The sequence below is a fragment of the Aquarana catesbeiana genome, linkage group LG03 (assembly GCF_042186555.1).
Source record: "Aquarana catesbeiana isolate 2022-GZ linkage group LG03, ASM4218655v1, whole genome shotgun sequence".
Lineage (NCBI taxonomy): Eukaryota > Metazoa > Chordata > Amphibia > Anura > Ranidae > Aquarana > Aquarana catesbeiana.
The window spans coordinates 290340210-290353072 of NC_133326.1; the positions used below are offsets into that span (position 1 = coordinate 290340210).

At 44.4% G+C, this 12863-nt stretch overlaps 1 protein-coding gene across 1 annotated transcript in view; it reads left to right on the forward strand.

The window, feature by feature from the left end:
- CEP290 (centrosomal protein 290) overlaps window positions 1-12863 on the forward strand; it is a 318271-nt gene that overhangs the window by 256939 nt on the left and 48469 nt on the right. Inside the window, exon 46 of the mRNA XM_073620204.1 lies at window positions 518-682. Coding sequence (XP_073476305.1) covers window positions 518-682 — 165 coding nt within the window. The remainder of the gene's footprint in view (window positions 1-517; window positions 683-12863) is intronic.

The window sequence follows — 12863 nt, forward strand, 5'->3', positions numbered from 1 at the left end:
ACCCATAATGGATATTTTAATTCCTTGATTCAATGACTGTGTCAGAAGTTTAATAACACATTTGACAAATATTCAGCTACATTCAAGCAATTTAGGTGATTATACAATTGTTATAGGAACAATAATGAAGTTGTCAGTCTTTCTACTACATTTTGCCAACTTTGACTAATTTACATGACATAAATATCCCTGCATGTAGCTATATAAATTTTTCCTAATATATTATAAATGTTGATTGCTAAGGCTCTCAGGCACCTTAATCTGACCAGTAGCTGGAATTGTTCATTGTTCTGATTTATCTTGGTAAATCATGGCTTTGCTGCACATTATGGAAAGTAATTATTGTACTCTTGGTGTATGGCTTTTCTCCTTTTTATTTATTATTTTATATAAGACATGCTGAATGAAACCCGCTTGTAAATCTTGTGCTAGCAGAAGCATTTCACTCTTGTTTTCATGTAAATCGTTTCATTAAACTATTTACTTTTTTCTGTGCGTCATTTATGAATACCTGAAGTCTGGAAGAAGTGGAAAGACTATACCAGAGCTGGAGAAGACTATTGGTCTGATGAAACGAGTCGTGGAAAGAGTGCAGAAAGAGAATGAGGACCTAAAGAAGGCCCCAGGTGTTGTGACAAATGAAAAATTATCCAATCTGGAATTGGAAAATGAAAGACTAAAGGTATTAGCCTTTTTGTTTTCTTGGGTTTTGGTCTCCTGTGTCTCCCAATATGCTGCCCAGATACAATATTCAGCAGCTAGAAAACAAGACATTTGACCTAGCTGTCCAACATGCAGCTAGTCTATTTTTCTCATACTAATGGACAGTTTCAATATCTCACACATGCTTAATCTGTTTTTTCATTATTTTAGAAAACGACGGACGGACAATTTTGAAAAAAGATATTTATTTCTTTTTCATACATCAAGGGACACAGAGTTAGGCTAATATTCATTACCTGCTGGGTTATACTTCATCTCCAGGTGAATGGACACTGGTAGACCAAAGGTCTTTAGACAGCAAGTGATCCCTTATACAACCCCTCCCATACAGGAAGTACTTCAGTTTTTTACCAGTGTCTGCAAGGTGGATGGCACGTTTGTTTGAGCTCTCTGAGCTCCAGGTCTCTAGTTCCACAAACGGTTCTTAAATGAATCAATGGATTGACCGATCGGATCCATTTGACACAGGCTTTATATGCTTAGATAAACGGTACCAAGCATCGCAAAGAAGACTTGTGATCCTGCGAAGTTTTGCCTGTAATGCGGCCTTCGGGAGCTGGACCCTGCAAAGTGGAATCCTGGACACCTCAGTGCTAAGGCATTCCTGCAGGGTGCTGTACAGGTCCAAGGGAGTGGACCCTAAACATGAAAAGGGTACCCAGTCCTTGAAGGTCCTCAAGTTACAGGAACCCACTGTGAAGGGTGAAGATTGGGCTCTTAGATTCTAAGCTGCCCTGCGCCTGGACGGGTAAGTGAAACACCTTTATTTAAAGTGTCCCAGTGATTATAACAATCAGTCAAGCTAGCTAGAGGGTGGACACCTGTGTGCGGTGACCATACGAGGTAGTTTTTGGGCTAGCTGTGGGTGTTTGTGTACTTTTTTTTGCTTGTGTCTGGCTGTTTTTTACCTGTATTATGGCGCATGATGGTTCCCCATTTTGCCTCGGTTCACCATGGCGCACGTGCGTTTGCAAGAGCACTGCTGGGCTCAGCAGTTTGTTTGACGGCAATGGCGCAAGTGGCTTTGCCGCACATGTGCCGTAGCCTTTATCTGGGCGCAGGAAGATTTGTGTCATACATGAATACAGCCACGCCCGTTCGCCGGGACCGCACACGCGCACAGAACGTTCCGGCGCGCATCCAGCTTATTTAAGCTGTATATGCCAAGCATACGGGGCCTCCAGAAGGCAGCTGTGGGACACAGAGCAGGCTCCGAATCAGGCATTTACAACGGTTCATTTCTCCTTACCCAGGTCATGCAAGTCACCAGGTGTTGCTTGGCAGGCTAAAGGTGCTTAGCAGGATTGTTGCATAGGGGCTTGGTAAGCCCTATTAAAGGGTCTCCCTTCTGAGCTGTGCTAATACTACACCCAGGTACTCCCTTTTTGTGGCTAGTAAATGTCTTCCAAAAAAAGGAGCAGGACTAACACAGAAGGACACACCTATGTCATCAGTAATTTCTGATTAACCTAGTCGTATCCCTAGTGTTGTATCCCCTGAAGGACCAGAGGCTTCCGGGCAATCTGAGCCGCTGTGCCTATCTGGGATTGTGCCTACAGTCAACGCTGCTGCTTCACCCTTTATCACTAAGGATGAACTGTCCTCAGCCCTAGCCGGGTCAGAGCACAGGATTGCTGGCATGATTGTCTCCATCTCGCAGGGTGGCAAGAAGCATGACAGATCCCCCTCCCCGGAGCCTCCTAGTCTGGAGCAGGAATGGAAAAAAGGAGATGCAGCTCACAAACACTCTTGCTCTGGAATGACACCGCCCTAGTAAGAACTGGTTCCAGGTGCTGGCTTTGCTGGTTTGCAGTGAGGTAGAAAGAAATCCTGGATAGCCGCACTCTGGGATAAGGACATCTTTATTTCAATAAAATCCAAACATACAGTCAATTGCAGAGACGTACAGAGTGGTAGACTGCTAACGCGTTTCACATCATTTGGATGCTTATTCGTAGCTGGAGCAGGAATGGGTTGAGGATGGAAAGGAGCTTAAAGCTCAGGATTCTGTGGATGGCCTGGCAGATGAATCTGCTTCTGAGCAATCTGGACAAGAAGATATCCAGTTGGTATCTGCCTCTCAATTACAGAGGCTTTTGATCCTGACTCTTACCGAAATGATTTGTTCTGCCTTTAAGTTGCCCCTTGCAGAGGTTACTGAGCCTCCCTGGTCCTCTTTGGGATCCCTGAGGCCACACAGGCTTTCCCCTTACACCCTCTGTTGGAACAGGTGGTGTATGCTGATTGGGAACATCCTGACAGGATTTTTGTTCCTCCTAAGAGGTTTTCCCTTTTATATCCATGGATGAAAAGTTTGTTAAGAAGTGGAGCATGCTAGCCATAGATGCAGCAGTCTCCTCCTTAAACAAGAACATGACTTGTCCGGTAGATAATGCACAGGGCTTAAAAGACTCTGTTGACAAGAAATTGGAGTCATTATTAAAGGCTTCCTTTTCTTTGGCCAGTTCAGCTATTCAGCCAGCTGTTGCAGCAATTGGTATCTGCCAGTCCGTAAAGGATCAGATCAGACGGCCTGACAGGCCTAACCGGGAGGATGGATCTGCCTGAAAATAAGGCAGATGTTCCTCGAGCGCTGTATTTTGCTGTTGACGCCTTAAAGGATTCAATACAGCAGGTTTCTCGTTTTGGCTCACTTGTCTGTACATATGCACAAACTTTTGTGGCTTAGAACTGGTCAGCCGAGCTTCCATGTAAGAAGTTATTTGCAGGTTTCCCCTTTCATGGGGAATGTTTATTTGGTGATCATTTGGACGAATATAGCCAGAAGATTTCCAGGGAAGAGTTTTCTACTTCCTGTGAAAAAAAGCACCAGGCGTCTCTCGTTTAAAACCTCAGGGACTGCTTCCTCAAATGCCTCAGCGCCAAGGCAGTTCCACTGCCAACAGGGCGCTAGGGCCAGGGGCAAGCCGCAAGGCCAGGGCCAGAAAAAGCCCTGGGTCCAAATATCTTCTAAACCCAGCACTAAGCCCTCCTTGATGGGATGCCCCCACTCCATCGGGTGGGGGGAAGGCTGCTGCATTTTGCGGACATTTGGAGAACAATAATTCAGGACGAGTGGGTCACCTCAACTATATCCCGTGGTTACAAGCTGGAGTTACATAGTTACATAGTAGGTGAGGTTGAAAAAAAACACACATCCATCAAGTCCAATCCATGTGTGTGATTATATGTCAGTATTACATTGTAAATCCCTGCATGTTGCGGTCGTTCAGGTGCTTATCTAATAGTTTCTTGAAACTGTCGATGCTCCCCGCTGAGACCACCGCCTGTGGAAGGGAATTCCACATCCTTGCCGCTCTTACAGTAAAGAAACCTCTACGTAGTTTAAGGTTAAACCTCTTTTCTTCTAATTTTAATGAGTGGCCACAAGTCTTGTTAAACTCCCTTCTGCAAAAAAGTTTAACCCCTATTGTGGGGTCACCAGTATGGTATTTATATATTGAAATCGTATCCCCTCTCAAGCGTCTCTTCTCCAGAGTGAATAAGTTCAGTGCTCGCAACCTTTCCTCATACCTAATATCCTTCAGACCCTTTATTAGCTTTGTTGCCCTTCTTTGTACTCGCCCCATTTCCAGTACATCCTTCCTGAGGACTGGTGCCCAGAACTGGATAGGATACTCTAGGTGCGGCCGGACCAGAGTCTTGTAGAGCGGGAGAATTATCGTTTTATCTGTGGAGTTGATCCCCCTTTTAATGCATGCCAATATTCTGTTTGCTTTGTTAACAGCAGCTTGGCATTGCATGCCATTGCTGAGCCTATAATCTACTAGGACCCCCAGGTCCTTTTCAATCCTAGATTCCCCCAGAGGTTCTCCCCCCAGTGTATAGATTGCATTCATATTTTTGCCACCCAGATGCATTATTTTACATTTTTCTACATTGAACCTCATTTGCCATATAGTTTCCCACCTCATTAATTTGTTCAGATCTTTTTGCAAGGTTTGCACATCCTGCGGAGAAGTTATTGCCCTGCTTAGCTTAGTATCGTCCACAAATACAGAGATTGAACTGTTTACCCCATCCTCCAGGTCGTTTATGAACAAATTAAATAGGATTGGTCCCAGCACTGAACCCTGGGGGACCCCACTACCCACCCCTGACCATTCCGAGTACTCCCCATTTATCACCACCCTCTGAACTCGCCCTTGTAGCCAGTTTTCCATCCATGTACTTACCCTATGGTCCATGCCAACGGACCTTATCTTGTACAGTAAACGTTTATGGGGAACTGTGTCAAATGCTTTTGCAAAATCCAGATACACCACGTCTACGGGCCTTCCTTTATCTATATGTCCTTCCTCATTCTTTATGGGGCCAGTATGGTCTGTCCTCCCTTTTTTACTGTTTACATACTTAAAGAGTTGCGGGGGGTTTCCCCTCAGAGGTTTTTAAGGTCCAGCGTTCCCTGGATCCTCCAAAAAGAAACTTATTGCTTCGGGCACTACATCATTTAGTGCATCAAGGAGTGATTGTAGAGGTTGCTGTATCCGAAAAAGGCCCGGGTTTTACTCAAATCTGTTTACGGTTCAAAAACCAAACGGGGACACAAGGCCCATTTTGGACCTAAGATCCCTGAACCAGTATCTACTGATCCAGTCCTTTCAGATGGTGTCTGTCCACTCAGTAGTACCCTCGCTCCAGATGGGAGACTTTCTAGCCTCCATCAATATAAAGGACACGTATTTACACGTACCTGTCTTTCAGCCTCATCAGAGGTTCCTGAGATTTGCAGTAGAGGAATGTCATTTTCAATTTGTGGCTCTACCCTTCGGGCTTGCAACAGCTCTCCGGTTGTTTTCACAAAGGTCCTAGCACCAGTACTGGGTCTTTTAAGGGCCCAAGGGATTTTGGTGCTCAGGTATCTGGACAGCCTCCTGCTCAGAGATCACTCACTACAGGCTCTAGAACAGAGCATAACATGCACAGTGCGGTATTTGGAAACCTTAGAATGGATCATAAATACCGATAAATCAACCTTGAGACCAGCTCAAAGTCTAAGCTATTTAGGTCTGATCCTAGATACGGTCCAAGCAAGAGTATTCTTGCCACCCACCAGGGTGCCCTGAAGGATCAGGTGCGCAAGGTAAGGGACACCAGGCAACCCTCCATTTGGCTCTGTATGAGTCTTCTAAGGAGGATGGTATCCCTCCTTTGAGGCAGTGCCCTATGCCCAGCTCCATTCCAGGCCTCTACAACAAGACATCTTGTTGGCTTGGAACAAGAGAGGACAAGCCCTGGATTATCCTATGTCCTTATCTCCTCGGGCACGCTTCAGCTTAAACTGGTTGTTGCAGGATCAGAACCTGCAAAAGGGAAAATCCTTCCTCCCGGAAACTTGGAGAGTACTGACTACAGATGCCAGTCTCTTAGACCGGGGAGCGATGCTAGAAGAGCTCACAGCTCAGGGGAAATGGTCAAGGACAGAACAGATCCTGCCCATCAATGTCCTGGAATTACGGGCAGTACGACTGGCCCTACGGTCCTGGATGGTGGATCTTCAGTACTGCCCTATCAGGGTTCAGTCCGAGAATGCCACTGCAGTGCCCTATATAAACCACCAAGGCGGTACCAGGAGTCATTCAGCTCTGAAGAAGGTGAACCACATACTAGCCTGGGCAGAGGGACATTTGCCGATTCTATCGGCAGTCCATATCCTAGGAGTAGAGAACCGAAAGGCAGATTATTTCAGCCGCCAGCAGATCTGCCCGGGGGAATGGTCCCTACACCCTGGGGTGTTCCAGGAAATTTGCCAATGTTGGGGATGGCCAGAGGTCAACCTACTGGCATCCAGGTTTAACAACAAGCTACAGCAGTTTGTGTCCCGAACAAGAGATGGCAATCGGAGCAGATGCTCTGGTATTTCCATGAAGCCAGTACTCCCTGGTTTATGCTTTCCCTCTGATCCCTCTCCTTCCACATTTGTTTTGCAGGATTCGGAGAGAGGGAGTTCCAGTCATTCTGGTGGCACCAACCTGGCCCAGAAGGCCCTGGTTCCCGGAAATTGTGAGACTGACAAAAGACGGGTCATGGACGCTTCCACATCGCCCCAATCTGCTGTCTCAAGGTCCTATATTCCACCCCAATTTACAGTCTCTAAATTTCACGGCATGGCTATTGAAGCCAGGGTGTTAAAGGACCGTGGCATCTCAAGACCAGTGGTGTCTACCCTAGTGAATGCTAGAAAAGCTGTCACTAGGAACATCTATCATAAGGTCTGGAAGACATATATTGCTTAGTGTGGAGCCAAAAAATGGCATCCTCGCAAATATGTGATTGGGAGAATTCTCTTTTCTACAGTCAGCTGTGGAAATCAAATTGGCTTTGAGTACAATCAAAGGTCAAGTTTCGGCCCTATCAGTATTCTTCCAAAGGCCTTTAGCCTACCATTCACTGGTCTGAACCTTTATGCAGTGGTCAACTCGCTTGCTTCCCCCCCATTATGTCACCTATGTGTCCTTGGGACTTGAACTTGGTGCTGTCTGTGTTACAGAAACAATCATTTGAGCCTATCAAGGCAATTTCATTAGACTTGCTGTCATGCAAACTAGCCTTCCTGATGGCCATCCCCTCGGCTAGAAGGGTGTCGGAGTTGGCGGCCCTTTCATGCAGGGAACCATACTTGAGCCTTCACCACGACAGGGTCGTGTTACAACCTGTTCCATCCTTTTTGCCAAAAGTGGTGTCAGCCTTTCATTTAAATCATACATTATTTTGCTCTCCTTTTCTCTCAGCCTAGTTCGGCGGAAGAGAGAAGACTGCATTCTTTGGACGTTGTCCGGGCAGTCAAGGTTTATTTGTCAAGATATGCTGAGATCTGAGGATCGGACTTCTTTTTGTTTTACCAAAAGGACCCAAGAAGGGGCAGGCAGCTTCCATTGCTAATTGGGTCCGTCAATTGCTCATTCAGGCCTATGGTCTGAAACGTAAAGCTCCTCCCTTTAGGGTGAGAGCTCATTCTACCAGGGGTGTAGGAACCTCCTGGGCTTTTCACCATCAGGTATCTGTGGCTCAGATTTGCAAGGCTGTAACCTGGTCTTCAGTACATACGTTCACAAAATTTTATCAAGTGGATGTTCGAGCAGCCGAGGATTTGGCTTTCGGCCGCAGTGTACTGTAGGCTGGCGTATAAGGTCTGATGGCTATTGTTTGGCAGGGAGTCTCCCTCCCCTCAAGGCTATTGCTCTAGGACATCCCAGCAGGTAATGAATATTAACCTAACACTGTCCCATGATGTATGAAAAAGAAAATAGGATTTTTTTAAAGTGAGGTAAACCTGTACTGTTATTATTCTTATGTTAGGGTTATTATTATCTTCATTTATTAGCAGGTGAATGTGGCCCTGCATGCATTCACATACATTGAATCCGGCCCTTAAGTGGAAAAAGGTTGCTGACCCCTGGATTACTGGAACCATGTCCTGTGGTCTGATGAAACCAAGGTAAACTTATTTGGTTCCGATGATGTCAAGCGTGTGTGGGGGCAACCAGGTGAGGAGTACAAAGACAAGTTTGTCTTGCCTACAGTCAGTGTCATGGTCTGGGGCTGCATGAGTGCCGCTGGCACTGGAGATCTACAGTTCATTGAGGGAACCATGAATACCAACATGTATCGTGACATACTGAAGCAGAATATGATCCCCTCTCTTCGGGGGACTGGGCCACAGGGCAGTATTCCAACATAATGACCCCAAACACACCTCCAAGACGACCACTGCCTTGCTAAAGAAGCTGAGGGTAAAAGTGATGGACTGGCCAAGCATTTCTCCAGACCTAAACCCTATTGAGCGTCTGTGGGGCATCCTCAGAGGGAAGGCGGAGGAGCGCAAGGTCTCTAACATCCACCAGCTCTGTGATGTCATGGAGGAGTGGAAGAGGACTCCAGTGGAAAACTGTGAAGCTCTGGTGAACGCCATGCCTAAGAGGGTTAAGGCAGTGCTGGAAAATAATGGAAATTTTAACTTAGGGGTTTACTTACTTTTGTTGCCAGCGGTTTAGACATTAATAGCTGTGTGTTGAGTTATTTTGAGGGGCCAGCAATTTTACACTGTTGTACAAGCTGTACACTCACTACTTTACATTGTAACAAAGTGTCATTTCTTCAGTGTGTAAATAATTTACTAATGTGCAAACCACATAGGTACATAAATAAATTAGTAGCTGCCAACAAGAAAAAGTGTTCACACACTAAACAGAAATGAGAAAGTAAAGAAATGTGGCGCTTACTAAAACCTCAAAGCTAAGCAAATCCGAAATAAATAAATAAATAATCAATAAAAATAAATATCTGTGCAAACAGTGCAACAATAGCAGCTATATATTAAAGTGCAAAAAATAAACCAGTTGGTTTGAAGTGAATGTGTAGTAATATCCAAAAATAAAGTGCAAAGTGACAGTGAAAAACTTCCAAAAAGTGCAGTGTTGAATTCCAACAGGTGAGAGGCTGGGGGGAAACGGTATCACTCACATTGGATGGAGTACCCTTATTAGAGCGTGGCACATGCACTTTATATCTGGATGCACTATATATTGGATGAACTGTTCTGTCTGTTGGAATCCAGCACCGCTTCTTGGGATTTGTTACACTTATAAAGACTGTGTTGTCACAAATTGATTGTATTTGCACTTGCACTTTTTAGAAGTTTTTCACTGTCACTTTGCACTTTATTTTTGGATATTACTACACATTCACTTCAATACTGGTTATTTTTTGCACTTTAATATATAGCTGCTATTGTTGCACTGTTTGCATAGATATTTATTTTTATATTTTTATTGATTATTTATTTATTTAGAATTTGCTTAGCTTTGAGGTTTTAGTAAGCGTCATTTCTCCAGTGTTGTCACATGAAAAGTTATAATAAAATATTTGCAAAAATGTGAGGGGTGTACTCACTTTTGTGAGATACTGTATACGTGATCCTGCACAGCACGGTCGCCCTGTAGCAGTAACTGTGGTATAGGGCAGTTGGCAAGCGGGTAAGGTATGCTTTGTCACAGCAGTCCATTCATTTTGACTATGTGTTGCATTAAGATATGCTGTGTTATGGCAGCCCATTCATTTTACTGGGGTGACAGGCACAGAGTACATGTCTTAGGGGTGAACTACGCAGAATGCAGAGCTTAGCTCTCTTTCACAGGCTGTCCACATCTTAATGCCACCCCTCCTCCTCGGCTCTGACCTCTGCACCACTCTCCCCCATCTCCCACTTCTTCCCACATCTCTTTCCACAGCCCTCATCTCACCCCCCCCCCAAAAAAAAAGCTTTCTTGCATCTCACCTACCTCCTGCCAGTGTAGGCCGATCCACCTCTCTCACTTGCAGGGAGATCATTGATTGGCATCTGTCCCCACCGTGAGTGTGTACAGGGTAGGTAGGGATTTGTGAGAGCCACGAGCTGCCGAGAGGAAGGTTGTCCTTGTAAATACAGATGGCTTCTGTGTTTACAAGTGACAGCGGTGAGCAGGGAGCGGGGGGTGAGAGCCGGAGGTGGCGGTACAGAGTTCTGCGACGTTCCGACTGAAAAAAAAGTTCTGGATGCGAGAGCCGCATGAAATGGCCTGACAGGCCGGATTTGGCACGTGGTGTAAATGATCCTTTTAGTACCATTCTCCTGCTTAAAATGACTGTAATAGCAGAGAACTGCACAAAGTGTACATTGCACATTTCAATGGTCAAAAAAAAGTTAATTTATCTTTCGCTACAACATATGCATGATATGAAGAGAAATCACACCCACTAAATATATACTGGTTTGCAAATGGCCATTGCATTATTATACTAAAACAATTACAGCACTGGGGCAGAAAAAAGGGGAATATATTAATTATTCCCAAGTAAATTGCAACATGTTGTTTCTTGAAAACTGTAAATCTGTCAACCCATCTACAATTTTTTTTTTTGTAAAGATTTGCAACAGACTGGCCACAAGAGGGGGTGATTTACAAAAGAAACCAGCTTTAGGCGAATACAGTATTTGTTGCATTGCATGGATGCACTTGTTTTGCTCTGTCAGTCTCACCCAAGATTCAACGCACATTTGGCAATGAATCATTCATCTGATTTGTAAAGAAAATCTGTATTTGTATTGGTTGCTGTATTTGCAAGTCTGAACTCTTGAATTTCTAAAGAAAATCGAAAGGTTCTTTTGCCTACCTCACCTACCTTTTATATTAGCTTCATGTGTTGTATAGATCTCCTTTTTTCCAGTATATCTAAAGCCATTTTAAAAATGTAGATAGCATGGAGAATGATTACAGCCTGTTTTAGGGTTTATATTAGTACTATTTTAGTTTTTTGCAATCTGGGTCACATTTGAGAGCTTTATATTCACTTCTTGTTCTGTAGACATAACTGGAAGTAAGGGGGGAATCTCTGTAAAGTGAAGTAAAGTATTGCTGGAAGATTTTCCCTCTATTTCCTGTTCAGGTGTCAACTCAAAAGTTTAGATTTTCCTCACTTTTAGTGCTGGTGTTGGTGGACTTCAAGACAAAAAAGAGGGTGAATCTCCCCAGCGGGGACACAGACAGCTACTATAATGCACCATGGCTTTTAATGCCTGGTAACCATATCCAAAAACAAACTTTTTCCAATCAATATACTTTAATTTGCATTTGCCCAGTGAACTCAGGCAAGCAAATTTAACCATCCTTTTAAGAAGAGACCTTTTAGAACATCCTTATTGTTAGTGAGTAAATTCAATAGAAATGCGTATAAAGCCCCAATTCCAAGAAAGTTAGAAAGTGTAAAATCCACATAAAAACAGAATGCAATAATTTGCAAACCTCATAAACCCATCATTAATTCACAATTAAAAATAGAAAACATCAAATGTTTCAACTGAGAAAATGTATTATTGGCAGCAAAATGTCTCAAAAAAAGTTGAGACAAGGCACAAAAAGCTGGCAAAGGGGTACTAACCAGGAAAAGCTGGAAGACAACTATTGGCAACAGGTCAATAACATGATTGGGTATAAAAAGAGCATCTTAGAGAGTCAGAATGTCTCAGAAGTAAAGATGGGCAGAGGTTCACCAGTCTTAAAGTGAAACTCCTCCCCTGCCACATTTGGCTTGTTATTTTTTTATTTTACGTAGGAGCTGGTACCTAGTTTTGACAGGTACCCGCTGCCAGTTCTGCTTGGATTGCCTAGGCAATCCGAGCAGAAGGTCTCCTCTCAACCCCCCCCACACACACACACACACACACACACACACACACACACACACACACACACACACAGTTTTCTTGGACAAGTGACATGTCCCAGAAGACTGAGGCCATTCACAAAGCATAGCACAGTGGGCAGCCGGCTGTGAAGCCTGAAAGCCGCAAAGCTGGCTGCCCATAGTTAAGAGGCTGCTACCTGAAGGCTAATGAACAACTAGCCCGGGTGAGGCTGGCGCTAAATCCATGGACAGATAAGTGTTTTTTTATTAAAAGTCAGCAGCTATAGGATTTGTTTTTATTTTTTTCGTTTTTTTTTACAGAGTGGACCTCCTCTTTAAAACAGAACTAAACTCTCTCTTAAAGGAGAAGTCCAGCCTGGGCTCGTTTGGCTGGGCTGGGTTTCTCCTATGGGTCACAGGAGTGCAATTCCTTTTTCACTCCTGGGACCCATTTCCAGCAGAGAGTGGGCTGAAGTCCGCTCTCCGCTGACGTCACCAAGATCAGTCCAGGCACTGTCATCCCAACTTTGGAAGTCTGGATCCGCCAGGTGCCTAGACTGATGGCAGTCTCAGCCTCTCAGCGAGCCGCTCAGACGGCAGGAGAGCTGCTGATTGACGGGCAGCAGCTGTCTGCTCGGGGAGCTGTGGTGTTCGGTGGCTCGGTTCTCAGTGCAGAGACACCGGGGGACAGATGCAGCATCGAATCGATGCTGCATTCACCTAGGTAAGTATGATTAGGGAAAAAAGCCCAAACCCATACTTCTCCTTTAGTCAATATTATTTATATTTAATCCTTATGCTTAGTAAATAGGATGATGTAAAGTACAGTATTATATTTGCTTGTATTACACATTTCTTTTTTACATTTCTTCAGTTGCGTCCTGGTTTCTGTTCTAAGCCAAATTATGTTATACATACATACTTCATGGGCTTTTTTTTATTTATCTAGAGGTGGG